Here is a 20,253-nt window from a genome sequence, read left to right as displayed (position 1 = left end):
TAAGATCCTCCCTCATTTAAACGACCTCTTCACTTCCTGTCACGTGTAATGTTAAGATCCTCCCTCATTTAAACGACCTCTTCACCGCCTGTCACGTGTAATGTTAAGATCCTCCCTAATTAAAACGACCTCTTCACTTCCTGTCATGTGTAATGTTAAGATCCTCCCTTATTTAAACGACCTCTTCACTTCCTGTCACGTGTAATGTTAAGATCCTCCCTCATTTAAACGACCTCTTCACTTCCTGTCACGTGTAATGTTAAGATCCTCCCTTATTTAAACGACCTCTTCACTTCCTGTCATGTGTAATGTTAAGATCCTCCCTTATTTAAACGACCTCTTCACCGCCTGTCACGTGTAATGTTAAGATCCTCCCTCATTAAAACGACCTCTTCACTTCCTGTCATGTGTAATGTTAAGATCCTCCCTTATTTAAACGACCTCTTAACTTCCTGTCACGTGTAATGTTAAGATCCTCCCTCATTAAAACGACCTCTTCACTTCCTGTCATGTGTAATGTTAAGATCCTCCCTTATTTAAACGACCTCTTAACTTCCTGTCACGTGTAATGTTAAGATCCTCCCTTATTTAAACGACCTCTTCACTTCCTGTCATGTGTAATGTTAAGATCCTCCCTTATTTAAACGACCTCTTCACCGCCTGTCACGTGTAATGTTAAGATCCTCCCTCATTAAAACGACCTCTTCACTTCCTGTCATGTGTAATGTTAAGATCCTCCCTTATTTAAACGACCTCTTAACTTCCTGTCACGTGTAATGTTAAGATCCTCCCTCATTTAAACGACCTCTTCACTTCCTGTCACGTGTAATGATAAGATCCTCCCTAATTAAAACGACCTCTTCACTTCCTGTCACGTGTAATGTTAATATCCTCCCTAATTAAAACGACCTCTTCACTTCCTGTCACGTGTAATGTTAATAGCCTCCCTCATTTAAACGAGCTCTTCACTTCCTGTCACGTGTAATGTTAAGATCCTCCCTCATTTAAACGACCTCTTCACTTCCTGTCACGTGTAATGATAAGATCCTCCCTAATTAAAACGACCTCTTCACTTCCTGTCACGTGTAATGATAAGATCCTCCCTAATTAAAACGACCTCTTCACTTCCTGTCATGTGTAATGTTAACATCCTCCCTAATTAAAACGACCTCTTCACTTCCTGTCATGTGTAATGTTAAGATCCTCCCTCATTTAAACGACCTCTTCACTTCCTGTCACGTGTAATGTTAATATCCTCCCTTATTTAAACGACCTCTTCACTTCCTGTCACGTGTAATGTTAAGATCCTCCCTCATTTAAACGACCTCTTCACTTCCTGTCACGTGTAATGTTAATATCCTCCCTTATTTAAACGACCTCTTCACTTCCTGTCACGTGTAATGTTAAGATCCTCCCTCATTTAAACGACCTCTTCATTTCCTGTCACGTGTAATGTTAAGATCCTCCCTCATTTAAACGACCTCTTCACGTCCTGTCACGTGTAATGTTAAGATCCTCCCTCATTTAAACGACCTCTTCACTTCCTGTCACGTGTAATGTTAAGATCCTCCCTCATTTAAACGACCTCTTCACTTCCTGTCACGTGTAATGTTAAGATCCTCCCTCATTTAAACGACCTCTTCACTTCCTGTCACGTGTAATGTTAAGATCCTCCCTCATTAAAACGACCTCTTCACTTCCTGTCACGTGTAATGTTAAGATCCTCCCTCATTTAAACGACCTCTTCACTTCCTGTCACGTGTAATGTTAAGATCCTCCCTAATTAAAACGACCTCTTCACTTCCTGTCACGTGTAATGTTAAGATCCTCCCTCATTTAAACGACCTCTTCACTTCCTGTCACGTGTAATGTTAAGATCCTCCCTCATTTAAACGACCTCTTCACTTCCTGTCACGTGTAATGTTAAGATCCTCCCTCATTTAAACGACCTCTTCATTTCCTGTCACGTGTAATGTTAATATCCTCCCTAATTTAAACGACCTCTTCACTTCCTGTCACGTGTAATGTTAAGATCCTCCCTAATTAAAACGACCTCTTCACTTCCTGTCACGTGTAATGTTAAGATCCTCCCTCATTTAAACGACCTCTTCACTTCCTGTCACGTGTAATGTTAAGATCCTCCCTCATTTAAACGACCTCTTCACTTCCTGTCACGTGTAATGTTAAGATCCTCCCTCATTTAAACGACCTCTTCACTTCCTGTCACGTGTAATGTTAAGATCCTCCCTCATTTAAACGACCTCTTCACTTCCTGTCACGTGTAATGTTAAGATCCTCCCTCATTTAAACGACCTCTTCACTTCCTGTCACGTGTAATGTTAATATCCTCCCTAATTTAAACGACCTCTTCACTTCCTGTCACGCGTAATGTTAAGATCCTCCCTCATTTAAACGACCTCTTCATTTCCTGTCACGTGTAATGTTAAGATCCTCCCTCATTTAAACGACCTCTTCACTTCCTGTCACGTGTAATGTTAAGATCCTCCCTCATTTAAACGAGCTCTTCACTTCCTGTCACGTGTAATGTTAAGATCCTCCCTCATTTAAACGACCTCTTCACTTCCTGTCACGTGTAATGTTAAGATCCTCCCTTATTTAAACGACCTCTTCACTTCCTGTCACGTGTAATGTTAAGATCCTCCCTCATTTAAACGACCTCTTCACTTCCTGTCACGTGTAATGTTAAGATCCTCCCTCATTTAAACGACCTCTTCACCGCCTGTCACGTGTAATGTTAAGATCCTCCCTAATTAAAACGACCTCTTCACTTCCTGTCATGTGTAATGTTAAGATCCTCCCTTATTTAAACGACCTCTTCACTTCCTGTCACGTGTAATGTTAAGATCCTCCCTCATTTAAACGACCTCTTCACTTCCTGTCACGTGTAATGTTAAGATCCTCCCTTATTTAAACGACCTCTTCACTTCCTGTCATGTGTAATGTTAAGATCCTCCCTTATTTAAACGACCTCTTCACCGCCTGTCACGTGTAATGTTAAGATCCTCCCTCATTAAAACGACCTCTTCACTTCCTGTCATGTGTAATGTTAAGATCCTCCCTTATTTAAACGACCTCTTAACTTCCTGTCACGTGTAATGTTAAGATCCTCCCTTATTTAAACGACCTCTTCACTTCCTGTCATGTGTAATGTTAAGATCCTCCCTTATTTAAACGACCTCTTCACCGCCTGTCACGTGTAATGTTAAGATCCTCCCTCATTAAAACGACCTCTTCACTTCCTGTCATGTGTAATGTTAAGATCCTCCCTTATTTAAACGACCTCTTAACTTCCTGTCACGTGTAATGTTAAGATCCTCCCTCATTTAAACGACCTCTTCACTGCCTGTCACGTGTAATGGTGTGCGGGCGGGGCTATCGAAAACTTGTTTCTGCTAGGAAAGATCATGGCGATTTGCGTCATGCAAACATGCAATTGTGTTCTTGATGGGGGAAATCAAGTCCCGCCCTACATTTTTAGAAGTTGTTCGCTCGGATATATGTCACGATATGGAAAGGAGTTTCATGACCACTCGTAATTTGAAATCCAATCACATTGGATTTACAAGTCCTATCAACCTACCATTTAAAAGTTTGACCAGTGGTTAGTTGCTGAAATTTATTTTTGTATGTTGAAATTGTTTAACTTATTCTGCTAAATTGAAATAATACATATACATTTACAAATAAAAAAATGTGAACTAAATGACTTGCAAAGCCAGTGTAATTCCAAGTTCAATTAAGAGCAGAAAGAAAACTATAAATGACAATATTTTGAGCTAATTTAGGAAAATTGACATGTGAACAGATCCAAGCGATAGGTTTCAATATGGCGTCACATCGATGGCCTTAAATCTCATTGAATCTTATGGGTTTTGTGATGAAACATGAAAATACGAACATGAATAATAGAAAATCATTTGTGATGGACTGAGAAAAGGATGTCTGGGATGGCACATGGGTTAATATGAGATCATTTTCATTTTGGGGTAAACTACTCCTTGAGTAGCGAGAAGGTACGGGTTCAACACATTTCACACTACGTTTGTGCAATCCCGGACAAATCAAAATGTAACATCTAAATGTCTTCCCTAGTGAGTAATATAGTTTGAAGATCCTTTTGTAATGTACTGTTTCTCTAAGGGCGATGCAAAATATGCCAGATGCTAACTCGAACGGAAATATTGAAACGCAAGCAGCGAAGGCTGTGAAATATTGATGTGGCTCATTAGGGGCGATGGTGAGAAAAGATACAATCTGGGCTAATTTCTGTCTTTGGATAGAGTTTATCATCTGCGTGTATGATGGATGCGTGTTGTGCAATGTGTGGGGGTGGTTTATGAAAAATGGCATACATTAGAAAAACTGTGTGTGCGCGTGTGTGGATAGAGTGTCTGGACGGTGGTCCTGTGGGTTTAATTACACTGGGTGAAAGAACCCCACCCTAGTCTGGAGAACTCCACCACAAACTATAATCCCACCGTACCACACACATACACAGGCGTAAGGTCACCAATCGCTCCCTTGATGTGGTACACTGCAGCCCGTTTATTTGAATAAATAAACTCGGCTCGTCTGAATTCTAGCAGCTAAGGAGCATGGGAAATGAATCACCACGCCACCCCAGGCCTGGTGCGTCCTGTATGATGGGTGAATTTTTATGAGTTGCATTTTGGTAAAATAGAAGGCAACAGAAATAAAGGTTTCTCTTAACTATAGCTATCAGTAGCGTCTACATGTAAAGGGGATTTTCGGTCAAGATGTGTAGAAATCCTTGTTTAATTTATTTAGATTTATCATTATTTTAGCTTTTTCCCCTCTCTCTTAAGACTGGTATTAAATGCGAAATGTTTTCATTTTTGGTGGCCTTAAAGGAACAGTTCACCCAAAAATGATAATTCTGTTATCATGTATTCACCCTCAAGTTAATCCAATTCTAGAAAAAATTCAAGATATGTGAAAGAATGCTTGTAATCAAACAGTTGCTTACACAGCTACTTACTATGGTAGTCAATGGTGGCCAAGAACTGTTTGGATACAAGCATTCTACCAAATATCTTTCTCTAAATTCATCACAACAAAGAAATTATACAGATTTGGAAAATGAGGGTGGGCAAATAAAGACAGAATAATTGTTTTTGGGTGAACTGTTCCTTTAAGACTCCTATGAAACACACTTCTTTGAATGTGAAATGGGCTTAATAGTATTCATAAAAAATTGATATATATTAAAAAAACATGCAATTACAGCATCATTTCAGATTTTGCATAACAGACACGTTTGTTCAGACATGCAGACACAGGTGCTACATGATTCCTCTTTTAAACTGCACTGGCATATGTGGTGTAGAAATATGTTGTGGTATATCTGTACACATATTAGCATGCCAATCCTCACACACTCCCAAATGACATCCCAAACATTCCCAAAGGCATGTACAGCATTAGTCTAAACAGGAGTCGTGACAAAAGGGATTGTGGGTGGCTCAGGTTGGTTGTTCGAACAACATTTATGGAGCGCTTTGAAACAGACGCAGCGGAAAGAAGCACAGCCTCTTTACACACTCTGCCAAACTTATATTGTCACTGTTAAATATTCATGTCTGCTCAAACACAGATTTGCCATCTCATCTGCTGTGCCCAAAGCATTGGGATGCCGGGAGCTGGTGAAACAGACAGCGACAGCGACCAAACACAACTGCCCAATTCCTCTGAGCTAGAGAGGCTGGCACAACAAGCCAAGCAGTGTCTGCTCCACTTTTCATTGTGTTAAAGTCACAGACAGAGTAGAAATGCTTAAGATGTGCGTAAATGTTACCAATTTCGCAAAAAATGTGTCAGACACAAAGAGCACTTTTCCACCATTGCGCCGAACCGTTCTAGGCACAGTCTGAAACGGTTACAGCCATGTTTCCAAGTGAACCTGGTTCGACACGGCACGATTACAAACCGTCTCGGCTCTGAATTTTGTTTATCGTGCCAATGAACGATTCGGCGCGATGGTAGAAAAGTGCTCAAAATGTGTGTTACTATACAAGTGTTGTGTTCTGAAGGATTAGGCATCTGGGGCAGACTGAATTACACACACCCAGATACGCATTTCTGCAAACAGTCGTTCCCGCTGGGAGCATTTTTGGGCACAGGTTTAATTTAAGATGACAGCAGAGGTCCAAGGCGTGCCTCGACCCACCCATTCATGTGCATGCAGCTGTTGGGCAGCATAGTGTCCATGGCAAGTGTGAGGGTTCGGATTAGGCCAGCGAGTCAAAAAACAAGCCAGAAGCACACAGCTGGTCCAAATGCACCACAAAAACATGTGCACGGTATGATGAAGGTATTTTAAAACGACTAAATCATCTGGCGGGTGGAAAATCCTCTTAAGTCATGGCCGTTTATGGATTCAGACCCCCCCCACCCAAATAAAAAAACCCAAGTGCCTGACTAAACAAAGATTAAGTTCACCCACATTCAACACTCTTTTGGGCCCAGATCAGAGAATATGGATGATAACAGAAGATGTCCATCATGAGGTCATCTCATTTCATAAAGACTTTGCGGTAATAAGCAGCATTGTGCAAGATCGAGCATGATCTTCTGAGATGACACCTCCCCAACCTGTTGTAAAACTTCCTGTTGGCATTGCTTAACTTCCTGTATGCATGTGAGAAAAATAGGGCAGCAATGGGCATAGATATAAATAACTAGATGGCGGATTCACATCTGTTTCTATTGGCCGCTGCGCAGCGTTGGGGCAATCTAGTCAACTGTGAGTGACGTCAGTGGACCGTTACAAGATGGCGGACACGTCTATGTGCCTGGAGCGCTTGAATGCGGCATCTAGTTATATATATCTATGTGCAATGGGTAAGTCAATAAAGCATTTTTCTGTGAGAGGCACGTTATTATAGTCTCGTCATAAAGTAATGTTAGAAATATAGATATCGATTGCCTTTACTCATCACTGGTCTATTTACCCACAGCGCAACAGGGATCCATGCGTTTCTTTCCGCTGACTGTGTGAAACACGGTCATTTGTAGGAAATCCTTGTATGCTCGTCGATATTTCCCTTTCCTCATTCATCAAGCCATGGAAAACTACTTAAACAAGACGGCTAATATCTCAGAAGATCTTTCTGCTTTATTTATGTATCAACGTTTTCCTTTAAAAAGTCTTCAGGGATTAAAATAGAAACCAATCAAACAGATGTTGCAACACAATATATATGGTGTAACAAAATACTGTGGATAATACATCTTAAACTATTTGGTCTTGCAGGAGTTTCATGAAAAATGTAAACTCAGATTTGCCAAGGTACCGAGTTAAGCAGTCTAGTATAAATGTCTAAGAAATACTTGAGAAACAAAATGTCATAATAAATAAGTCTTGGTTTTCTGAAAATCAGGTAAGAGTAAAGTTTGGGTGTTCTTATCTTGTTTTAGGCATCAACCCAAACTTCATTTTGGTATTTTATCAGATGAACAAGACTTATTTATTAAGTTTGAGTTGATGCCTAAAACAAGCTAAGAACACCCAAACTTTACTCTTACCTGATTTTCAGAGAACCAAGACTTAACATTGATAGTGAATCAACTTCTAATTAGCTCATTTATTTGGAATTTTTAGAAGTTTTTTACTGAAAAACAAGACAAAAGAAAAACGCTGTCTACTAGTTTAAATTCAGTTCTGTCTAGAAGAAAATGTATTTTTTATTTGTGATTGTCTTTGCCTTATGAAACAAAATATAGCCTACTAGAAAATGTAAATAGTACATTTCATATTGGAAGCAAGCGGTAATATTTTTCAATATAGGAAAAGCAGCAAATCCTTATATATTATGCAATATACTGTAATAATACAATACTGTATATTAACATGTATCAGTATTATTCTATATATTTTTGAACATGGATAGCTGACTAATAAACCTTACATGCGTCCTTTGGCGTCGCACCAAATATTAAGAATGAAGATAGCCCTTAAAAAATATAAATCTTAATTATATTAAATATTATTAAAAGTTTGTTTTATGAAATTTAGCTGTCACACCATAGGACACGTTTACAGTTTATTTGTCAACAACCCATACCGTGTATATACTAATTGATTTAACATAATAAAGGTCTTCTATGTGACTTTATAAGTAGAGGCAGCACAGCTCACCTTTTTAACATCTCTCAAACAGTTACACTAAAATCACAGATAAAACACAGAGCCGGAATCTTAGACATGCATGTGCACATGAACACCCTGGATTCAGTCATCATAGGTTTTTTTCATCACTCAAGGGAATTGCTTTGACCTACATCCAGTGCCGATCTTAAACAGCATGAAACCCAGGAGAAAACAACACTTCTGCAAATTACCTCAAGTCAGGCACAAAATGTTCAAACCGCTAAATAGATGTAAACAAAAAAAGTCTCTTTGGGCTTATAATACCACACAGTTTCAAGTGTTCCTGTGGGCAAGCTGAACCTGGAGCTAATTTCAAGAGTGTAAGGCTAATTTCAGCTATGAATTGCTCTTAAACAACCTGAAAGCTCCCATCATCAAGTTGCCATAGCTACTCTGTGGTTAGACGTGCTGCCGAGCAAACCGGTACTCCTGTTTACTGCAGACACTCACCTGACACCTGTACATCACTAAAACACACCGCAAGAGGAACACAGCACGACTCCAAACCAGGTGACTCAAAGAGACTCAGGACATTGGAAAAACAGAGCGGCCGTGTCCTGATGACAAAACGTTGTGCCACAGTACAATGCAATAAGTGTAATCAGTGGCGTCCCCCAAAAATGGGGTGGCCACTAGGAGGCTACTGCTAAATCTTGGGGTGGCACCAAAAACAAACAAAGAATTCAGTGTAATGTGTGTTATACTTGTTTACGTTTGTTTCTGGTTAATGTAAAATATTTTCCAAAATCAATTTGTCGTGTGTGAAGATGCAGCTGGTGGCAGATTGTTTGTAGCCTCTTCTTACAGCAGCTCCAATGTAATTTACTACTTAACGTTTCATACCCGTTAAGGTTTGTCGTCTCTCCAAAAAGTGAAGAATAGATGCTCTCCTGAGTCTTGTGATCGAATCAGTCAGTCCTGCTTCTTGCATTTGCACTGACTGCGCAGTCAAAGACCGACGCAATAGGAGAGGGGGAGGGGCAGTGAAGCAGCTACTCTGGTGGCGCCAATCAATCTAAAATATTTTTTTGCAGCGGGTATTGCATTTTATTTCACTTCACGAACTATTGTGAATTTACATTATGTATTAAAATTAATAGTACCCACTGCAAAATCACACTAGGGGTGGCCATAGTTTATACAATGGTGGCCGTGGCCACCCTTGGCCACCCCTTGGGGCACCCCCTGAGTGTAATGCACTGACATATTCAGAAAAACATAGTAAAGCCAAGTACACATAAAAAATAAAGAGTATAAAAATCACCTTGCTCATGTGGAACTCCAGTCGCCGCATGTATCGCTCTATAGTCTTAATTTGCTGCCAGAGAGAAAGAGGACAAAACATTCAGGAATGCTGTTTCCTTTTAATAAACAGTTAAAGTTAACTTCTCTTAAGTAGACCTTTAAAGGACAGTTCACCCTTTCATTATTCACTCACCCTCATGTCATTTCAAACCTGTATGACTTTCTTTCTTGTGCAGAACACAAAAGACCACCACAACATTGAGCCCATTGACTTCCATTGTATGGACACAAAACCACAGAGACATTTCTCAAACGATCTTCTTTTGTGGTCCACAGTCATAAAGGTTTTGACATGAGGGTACATTAATGATGGAAAGTTTTATTTTGGGGTGAACTGTCCCTTTAAGAGTGTGTTTGGGGACCCTACCTTGTCCAGATCATACAGCACACCCTAAAAAACACATATAAAGGTAAAATAAGTGGAAATACAAGAAAATCAACAAATCAATGTTATAATTTGAAACCATTAATTTGCACAAAATCCTGTTAAATCAATTTCAATCCGTTTCGATGTAGACACCCTGACGATGTCACATCCTGTCTCACCAGTCTGGAGTTCCTCTTCATGTCCTTCATGAGGGAGGTGAGTTTATCCAACTCGGTCTGATGCACTTCCAGATACTCACTGACAAAAGAAAAGAAGACATCAATACCTTCCTGAGGTCTTTGTGAGGAAAAATGATTCATCTGGGGAATATGCGTCCGACTGTGCGGAGTGGGAACAGATAATGTGACATTCGGGAGAAAACTGTGACTCAGAGATATGGCGGTACTCACTCCAGGCCTTGTTTGAGGGCTCCGTAAACTTCTTCCACTCTTTTGGGCTGTGGATCTCGTGAGCTGCTGCTGCTGCTGCACTTGTGGCCGGACAGATGGGGCTTCCTTGGCTTTGAGATGGGCTTCTTCTGCACGGCTGAGTTTCCAATAAAGGAGTTACACCTGAAAACACACAGACGTACGAACGTATGAGAACACCTTCTGGTCACATCTTACGTCAGAAGACCTGTTGTGTCATATAAGCAATATGCATATAAGTAACAATCGTTTTTGAATGCTAAAGCCTTTAAGTGTGTAAATAATGCCTTCCAAAACCAGGACTAAAACTGGTAATGCTCCATTTGTAATGTCACTCTTCCTCTACGCTTCTTGACATTGACCTCGGTTAAAATTCAAGGCTGCATATTAGCTCGGCTTTGATGTGACAGTCTTCCAACATATCTAACAACATCCCGTATCCTTATTTCTTATTTCACAATGGCAGTTGGTGGTTTGACATGTCTGAACGTGTCACATGCAGGCGAAGAGCACCGGAGGTTTGACTGCGGTAAATCTATGCCACTGTTTAGAACGAGCACGTGGTGAGCCTGCGGCTCATTCACGACGCACACAATCATGTTAAAACACGCACGCTCTTCAATAGTAAAGCTTTCACGGTTTCACACTTCATTCTTGGTTTAATGCCCAGTGATGTCATAGTCAGAAATCCTTTCATATTAGCCTATTAACATTGCTGAAGATTGTGTCAATACACTTGATTGACAATCTTTTTTTACAACTTGAAAATATGGGCGCATGAAAGGCATAGTGCACCCTTACATCATTCCAAACCTGTATGACTTTCGTTCCTCTGCAAAACACAAAAGAAGATATCTTGAAGAACATTGATAACCAAACAACACTGAGCCTCACCAACTTCCGTTGTATGGGACACAAAACTTCCCAAACATTTCTCAAAATATCTTCTTTTGTATTGCACAGAAGAAAGAGTCATATACAGCCTTGGAATGAAATGAGGGTGAATAAATGATCAAAAAATATTATTATCCCTCAGACAGAGACAGAAATGTCAAAAGCGAGAGTTCACCCAAAAATGCCCTCGAGTTAATAATGACAGAATTTTCATCTTTGGGCAAACTTTTTCTTTAACAGATGATATGTTTAAAGCATTCCCATTAATAAATCCATGTCCACTTCAATAAATGGATTCTACATTATTTTCTAGTGGCACTCTAGAGGCACCCCTCCCGCTCACAAAAACTCAACATTTCCACCCGATAAAATATTTCAGGGCTTGATATTAACTGGAGAAGTGTTTATTCAATACAAAAATAGACATAACAAGAAATGGTTTTTAGTTTTTTATATATATTTCAACGCTCATTTTGTCTCATTTTAAATGATTTGTCATTCTGAGGTTCTCCAGCTGAGGCCCCTTGAGAAACCACTGATCTAATGTGATGTTTATTACTGCAGCATTTTTGATGCATAGTTATTGTAATTCAAACACTTTTGCGTATACATCTATGATCACACATTCCTGCAAATCCTCATAACACCCGCTTAAATGCAATTTAAATAGTTAATAAAAAATGCACAAAATGCAATTTGGCCATACTCCGTGTCAGTGAGGTTTTATATTTATCTAGGAAATATGAAGCTTATAATGAAGTCTTTAATCCTCTGACAGCACATGTGCCCTCACCGTGAGCGTCTCTCCTGCAGGGTGCTGAATCCAGCAAACGACTGACTCCGGATGATTCCATTGGGCCCTCCAGGAGAGTGAGTGCCAGCAGCCATGATGTCTGGGGAGCGGGATGACACTCCTGCAGGGGGGAAGAGAGGATTGTGGGTAAGAGAGAGGTCAGCTGCACGGATAAGAAGGAAGTGCTGCGTGAAATGAGTGTATTTGTTTTTATGCTTATTTTTAGCTTTATTTTTCAGCTTGCAACTGTTCTGTTGAGGAAATCAAAATCCAAATGTTCATACTGTATGATCTGGGACCAATCCTTTGCATACTCTTGCAGTGTGTTGAAAAAAACGCCAAAGTTGTTCGGATGCTACATTATTTCTATGAAATACCCATGTAGATGTGCATTTATAATACTACTATTACTAAGCGTAATACTAAGCATTGAACACAAATGCATACGGTACATTATGCAAAAAGAGTTTTCGTTTTATAACTTAATCGCTTGCTACATAACCAAAAGCTGACTTACTCCCTTTACCGAGATGTAAAAATAGCACTACAGATTGAGAAGACCCCATGCAGTGCACATTCGCAGGTTTATAAACTGCTCAACGCCACCTGAGCCTGCCGTAGCTCAATACCGCATCCTAACCAAACGGGATGCGATGAGATTCCTGCGATAAGCTGTTTGTTTGTCCATACTGAACGCGAAAAAAGGGGCGGGACGCGACAACCAATCACAAAAAAACTGCCGATCAGAACAGATTTTGCTTGTCCACGCACCCTCTCGTGCTGCAGCTGAAAATTACACATGCAGAGAGATGCGTCCTGTTCTCAGGACTTCAGTGATGCCTCACCGGACGCTATTCTATAATTTCTATAAAATCTAAACGTATGAAATCAATTGTATGTAGCCTGTAATCATCCATGCTTGGCGATTAATATTCATGAGGTGCAGAATGTATATCGAATGAGATTGTTTGCATGTCACAGCATTGCGTCGTGTTTGGTTAGGAAAAAAACCTACCATAGTCTAATAGAATCTACAAACCTCAACACCATCACTCATTTCAAACGAAAGGCAAGCATCTAGAAATAACAAAACAATAAAGCCTTCAAGCTCATTCCTGAACTCCTTAGTTACAGCCTATCTCCAAACTCCCATACACATCTGAGCAAAGCAGGATAATGTCAACGATTTGAGGCTAATGAAGCAATGAGATCAGTGATGTGAGAGAAGCAATGATTCTCTACATCATATAACCATCACAACCCCGCCTGGCACTGTGCTGGCACTATTGAAATCTAGGTTTCAATATGCGATATACAGTAGACACAAACATGAATTGTAAGTAGTCTACTAGTTTTGAGATATGAACCTTCCCTTTAGATCTGTTTGTGTATATTTGTTATTATTGTATGGCCTGGCGGAGGTTACGCTGCATATCGGGGTTGTGTGTCGGGGTAACCATACACCTCTGGGTCTCTGCTTTGAGCGATTATAATAGACACATAATTGCTGGGATGGATCTACACAAAAGCAATGGGGCACTGTGATCCGTCTTGCAAGGGAAAAACAAAAGACCCTTGTATGACATGAACCAGGCTGTTTATAGGCATTGTAACATTGGCTGCTTTGACTTTACAACGTGAACTTTTGTACCTTGCTGTACTTTATTAAATTGAGAAATAGTTTGGTTATTCAGATAACAAAAGTTATAAATATGAAGAGTACTTCATGTGCATGCAGTTCATTGAAAAAGACCCAAACATTAAAGTTGCAACCTGTTGCTATGTTCCCCTTCTTATGCTACACCCTTAAAAGTGTACCATGTCATGAAAAAGTATATACTTTTTAGTGTACTTTAAGAATACTTATTTTAACACTATGGTTTGGGAGGGACATGCTAATTCTGATTTCGAATACTAACTAGGATGGACATTATGCCAATTGGGAATAGCCGGTTTAAGGTTATCTCCGTTTGAAACATAACATTTCTGATTACTTTTTTATGCGTCAAATGAAATGACGCCAAATCACATTTCCCAATAAATCGTACCCAATAGATAAACTTTATTATACACTAACCATTGTGATTTGGGGTAGAGTAAGAAGACCTTTTTCAACATATTTTTGATCAACCACTTGGCAAGATGTAGAAACTGGTACAAGCAGAACTTCCGGTTTATTTTTCTTTTTTTTTATCTTGCATATATAATTCAATATTAGATATTTGTTTTACATTGTGATTTGGTAATAAATGTTCTTTTGGTTGCATTTTGTTCAAACGTTTGCGTAGTGTTTGATCTGAAACAGGTTCTTCTGGACCCGTGTTGTTTACGTCTTCTAAAGTAGTCTTTCTACTCGCTCAAAACCTGATTCTTGTTTATTTTAAACTATAAAGTTACCGATTGCAGCTTTAAATACATAAGATATGAAATGTATAAAAACCAAATTGCACTTGTTAAACTCATAAAAGTCTAAAACTGCAAACTCTTTATACTTTTACGATCCCAAAACACTAATTGTGGATGTCTGGATGCAAGAAATAAAACCTTTAATAAATAAATACAATTAGTCTCGTAAAAAAAATGGTCTAAAATGTTTTCTGTTCAGAATGACAGTTAGTCAACACAAGAAAACCTATAACCTATAGCTCAGCTCAACACACAAAAGGATCTACTTCAGTCTCCCGATGCGTTTCAAGAGCACAAAGCAATACTGTGCCACCCGGTGCATGCTGGGATTGTTCCACTCATTCTATTCAGGCCTGCCGTCTTGGTTCACAGGCACTCCTCGAGCGCTCTTGGCGAGAGCTACGTCACCGACGTCCCTCCACGCACAGCTCCTCATGAGTATTCTGAGTACAGCCGCCCGGCATCCAACTCTGAACTCTACACCGTGAGAGACAGATGATGGAGAGAAAAGAACAAGAGAGGGGGGCTTCATTAATTTGTCACCTCCAGCAGGGACCGCGTTTGTCAGGTCTGTTATTGAGGGTGTAGGGGGTCTTAAAATACGGCTGGCGTAATACTAAATGAAGAGGTCCTGAACAACTTGTGACAAAAGTCCCTCAATTCCGCTCAAGCAGTGTCCCACATTATGAATTCTCGATGTCTGTCTGACCCAACACAATGCAAAGATGACAAACGGATGAATCGGACACAACATGGTGCCTCTCTTCTTGAAAAAACCCTTAAAACAGTAACCGAAGTAAGACGTTCAGTTTTGATGGAGTAGGGTTAAGATGTGCTGAACAATGATAACTCTTAAAGGGATAGTTCACCCAAAAATAAAAATTCTGTCATCTTTTATTCACCCTAATGTTGACTCTTTTTCAGTGGAACACAAAAGAAGATCGTTTGAGAAATCCTGTGGTTTTGTGTCCATACAATGGAAGTCAATGGGGGCCATCTTCAAAATGTCTTTTGTGTTCTGAAGAAAGAAAGAAAGGCAAACTAGCTATTTCTATACCTCTCGATTCCCCAAAAATCGCCATTTGATTGTCTGCACACGTTTACATGCACACGTGCCCAAGAGGACACTCGCTGCATGCGTGTACATCATCAATCTCAGCCCACTCAGCACTTTAACTGATGCATGTTTCCTAATGCCTGTTTAAATTATAGTTTCTAATAGTAACAATAGACAATGCACAATGTGTTCAGTACAATAACATTGCTATTACAGACCCCTCCCATCATTCTGCTCTGAGGCCCTGTTGTCTCCCTCTGTATGCCGTCTTCTGTACGTAGGTAGGAGTTCAAGCCGCCCAGCTACAATCCCAGCAGCTGTCCAACACTCAGTTTAGCCATTGTCTTACTCCACGTTGACATTTGCTCTCCACCCCGCCCTGGAATAGCTAACAGTGTTGGCCTTCATGCCAGGTCAGAGAACTAATGTCAACCATCTGACAGTGACCGACTGACCCTGTTCAACTCATGTCGTAGTAATGTGTGTACTATTTTTAAGCCCGCTCGTCTCAGAGTTAAGATGACCGAGAAGCAAACAGTCGATGGACACAAAACTTCAAACCAGAGAAGTGTGATAGAGTCGGAGAGAGTTTAGCGTATGGTAACCAAACAACGGCAGTACCCATTCACTTCTATTGTATGGACACAAAACCAATGCACGTTAATGGGTACGGTTATCAACATTCTTCAAAATATCTTCTTTTGTGTTCTGCAGAAGAAAGTCATACAGGTTTAAAATGACAAGATGGTGAATAAATGATGACAACATTTTCTTTTTTGGGTGAACTATCCCTTTGACTAATCTACTGTATCTTCAACACGCTCAGTCCGTTACGCAAGAATGTATAAAGAAATAGAAAAACACTCCCTTGGAGTTGAAACTGGGCTCAGATTCCCCTCACTTTGGAAAGTCAGAGTCTGCAAGTTGCTTGAAAAATAGAAAACCAATTCACCATAAACGTCCAACTCAGTAAATGGCCAGAATTTTTCAGCCTTGACTTTAGGACACCACACAAACAAGATGCTGCCAAGGGCAATGTACACAATCAGTAATAAAATTGCATTTTTGAGCAAATAAAACGCATCAATAATTTACAGCTTCGAAATTACACAATTGAAAACCTGCCTAGCAAAGGTTAGTAGACACACTCTTGCTTCACGATGCCGCTGGATAACCACATTAAGCCAAATGGCTCTGAATCTTTGTTATACAAGATGTTGTGTGTATTTAAGTTAGGAAGAAATGTTGCTTAAAGAATTTGAGTTATTGGTTCATTAGGAAACCAAAACTTGCAAAATAATTATTCATGTTAAATGTTTTCCATTTTTGAATAGAAAGCAGAAGATGGCATTTGTCCTTATTATAGGTCAAAAGTCAACATACGTCATACATATTTATAATGTCCATCAAAGGCATGGACACATTCAGCAACTCTGACCAGTGATCCATAATAAAAGCTTATATTTAACCAACACTATAAAAATGACACAGATATTTTAACAGTGAAATCATCCAAGCTTTGAACATAAAAACAATCTGTTCATTTATCAGTAAAAGGTCAATCAAATATTTGACCCATATCTACCATTAATAGATTATTTATTTAGGCTTTAATTCAGTTGCTGAAGAGAACATGAGTGTTATCCAAATATCTTGTTACTGAAAACTATTTCAGGTTACCTCATTCACGCTTGAACCCTGTGACCTCTTTAATCCAAAGGCACATTAAATGTTTGTAAACTCAAATTTATCCTCATGAGGACATTATGTAAATATAACACTACAAGCCAGAGAAATAACACTAAAAGCTTTAAGTTGCACATTTTACATCAGCGGAGAGTTAAAATTGAGGCAATATAGTGTTGCAGTGAGGGAGGGTGGCAATGACACCAGCTGCGGTGGATGATGTTTGTCAGAGTTGCCTTGTGTTCTTAGAGACAACTTAGAGGAACAAACACATCTCTGAAGGGTGATGAAAGAAACTTGAATGTAAAGGATTGACAATGGGCTTCCACCGAGTGACACATTGAGCTGGTACCATACTGGACGCTGACTTATATTTACAGAACATAAAAACACGAGAGCGCTGCTGCAATTCACTGCCGCAACGCTAGGAAGTTCTGGGGGTTTGCTTACTAGGCCACCCACAAGTCTCTACAATATTCAATAAAAGTATATAGGACCCAAAGTACGAGCAATAGCGCTTTAGAAAACACCACTAATGATGTAAATAAGGAGACATGATGGCGACATTGAGGCAGTAGGAAAATACTGTGCGTGTCTGAGAATAACATAAAAAAGATCAGGCTAAAACTAGTTTTAATCTAAACAAATCTAGATCAAATGTCAAAAGTGATTTGATGGGAAAAAATCATCCTTCCTCTCCCACAGCAGCCTAAGAACAGAAATATCTTTCCGTTTATTTTCTGTTGGAGGAGAGATTGGTTTTTATGTGGAAAAACAAATGACGGCAAAAGGTTGACGCAAATTTAAGTCAGTTCTTCACACAAAGCTATAACATGACTTCAAAAGACTCACAGCTTATTTGGAAGTGGTATTTGGAGAGTGTAGGGCTTTTTGCCATTCATTCACTATTTGTAGGATAAATTATTAGCATTAGCATATTGCGAACTAACGTTTTTGTGCCACACAGAAGTCAATCATAACCAAGCTGTGTTCCAAATGACATACTATACACTATGCACTTTGCACGGCACTATGCGATTGAAAAATATAGATTGGTGCATCGTACATTTAATGTAGTTTTCATCATTTTAGCCCAGCAATATCCGATTGAAGCGTTTTCACTCTGCAGGAGAGTTCTGCTCGAGCAGCGTTTGATAGCTCACTTCCCTTCCGCTACGTAAGCGAAACTGCGACCATTGAATGCGTCAAGTGTCCACACTAAATTTTTCCGGTTGAATAAGTGCATCATCCGGGTACTTAAAGTGCACTTCTTTTTGAGAATTTTCAAGGTGAACACACTATTTATAATACAATATGGGGTAGAAAGTGCGCGATTTGGGACGCACGACCAGAATCACTATTGCCAAATACCTTGGGTTTACATGTTTATGGAATTTAGATGAAATGAACAGTAAAATATTTAGAAAATTATTTGTGCAATTAAGTTGTGCGTCTTAAATTAGCACATAAAAGACACCAACGTGGGTTTTTGTTAAGAAAATCAGGTTTTCGGGAATGACATGAGGACGAGTCAACAATGACAGGATGACCCAATCCATATTCCTTAAAACTCCAAAAACTGTCATGAATCATCATATTAATATTGTATAATATTAAATTCTGAATTTGTCATATATACCGAGGGGCTATGCCAGAACAATATTTGTGAAGCAACAAACAAATATCTCAAAATGAACAGAATTATTCATGCCTGTAGTGACCCAGGCTGACATGTCACAGAAAAAGGATACCTGCAGGAAAAAAATGTCTGTGTGCAACTAATAAACGACTTGTGTCATCTTTGCGCTAACTGGACATGACTAAAACATCTCTCTAAAAGTCAGAAGATATCTTCAATTGTGTCATGCACACAGAGATGAAATGCTGCAACTTGTGTTTTAAATTAAAAGCACATTTAAATGAATGATGGCATGTCACTTGCAACTTCAAAAGCATCTGGGAATGAAAGCAGAAAGCACCCACACTCTTTTGGAGACACATCCATAAAGACTGAAGACGAAACCTCTCATGTTTATTCAACTGTATTATTAGAACACAAAGAAAACAAGACATTAGATTTGAAATTGCTGTATTTAGGTCATACAAGAAGCGAAATGATAAAATGTGGAGAACACTTAAGGGAATCGCAGAGGAAAAAATTAATCAAGTCATTTTTAACTCATCCTCATTTAAAACAAACCCCTATTACTTGTTAGGCCAAATGTTGGAGACTGACAGCCTCGGTTGCCGTTCACTTCTTGTATGGAAAGACTTTTGAGGATTGTATGGAGCAGGATTTTCATTTATGAATTAACTACAATTGTTAAAAAAGTGTATTGTTAAAAATTGGTTTACTATTGGGGTGTGACAATATATATCGACATGGTGATGTATCGTCGTCCTTCTCCGTGTGATACGAGAAATCGATATACGCTGCTCCAAATATCGATATTTGAATTAATCGGAACGTTTTGTGGACTTGAATAAAGAGACAAATGTTGCACTTAACCAATTTTCATAGGCATTATGTTTTCATAGTCAGGCAGATGTTGTGATGTATCGTTACAGAATCACCAAACAATACATTGATTATCGTAAGCCATGTATCATGAACCGTATTGTCTCGTGAGTAGGGGTGTGACGAGACACTTATCTCAGGAGTTGAGACAAGACACGAGACTGGGTTCATGAAAACGAGACAATATTTATAGTTTTTTTAAGAAATCCTCAATGATTAAATATAGAGGGAAAATTAAAATTTTAATCACCTTAACACAAAATGCAAAAAATGTAGGCATTACAAAATCAACTTGTAATTTATGAAACACATTAAACTTCTATTTTAATGAGATATATTATGCAGTAATGAACAATATGTAGACTGTTTTTGTCACAAACGTAAATGACAAAATGTCAGCTTTGTTTTCTTAACAGAAGCAACTTTTAGTAAAGAGCTGTGGTTGTTTTCTCTATATGTGACCCTGGATCACAAAACCGGTCTTAAGTAGCACAGGAACATTTTAGGTAAAGCCAAAAATGCATTGTATGGGTCAAAATGATAGATTTTTCTTTTATGCCAAAAATCATTATGATGTTAAGTAAAGATCATGTTCCATGACGATATTT

General features: G+C 39.2%; 1 protein-coding gene across 2 annotated transcripts in view; it reads right to left on the bottom strand.

The window, feature by feature from the left end:
- ripor2 (RHO family interacting cell polarization regulator 2) overlaps nucleotides 1-20,253 on the bottom strand; it is a 46,309-nt gene that overhangs the window by 13,009 nt on the left and 13,047 nt on the right. For both annotated transcript variants that reach the window (XM_079485242.1, XM_079485243.1), the window contains exons 2-6: nucleotides 11,979-12,099; nucleotides 10,274-10,435; nucleotides 10,043-10,121; nucleotides 9,864-9,887; nucleotides 9,456-9,509 (exon numbers count right to left, since the gene is read on the bottom strand). In XM_079485242.1, coding sequence (XP_079341368.1) covers nucleotides 9,456-9,509; nucleotides 9,864-9,887; nucleotides 10,043-10,121; nucleotides 10,274-10,435; nucleotides 11,979-12,099 — 440 coding nt within the window. The remainder of the gene's footprint in view (nucleotides 1-9,455; nucleotides 9,510-9,863; nucleotides 9,888-10,042; nucleotides 10,122-10,273; nucleotides 10,436-11,978; nucleotides 12,100-20,253) is intronic.

This window comes from Barbatula barbatula, assembly GCF_947034865.1.
Source record: "Barbatula barbatula genome assembly, chromosome: 21".
Taxonomy (NCBI): Eukaryota; Metazoa; Chordata; class Actinopteri; order Cypriniformes; family Nemacheilidae; genus Barbatula; species Barbatula barbatula.
This window is presented reverse-complemented; position numbering and strand designations above follow the sequence as displayed.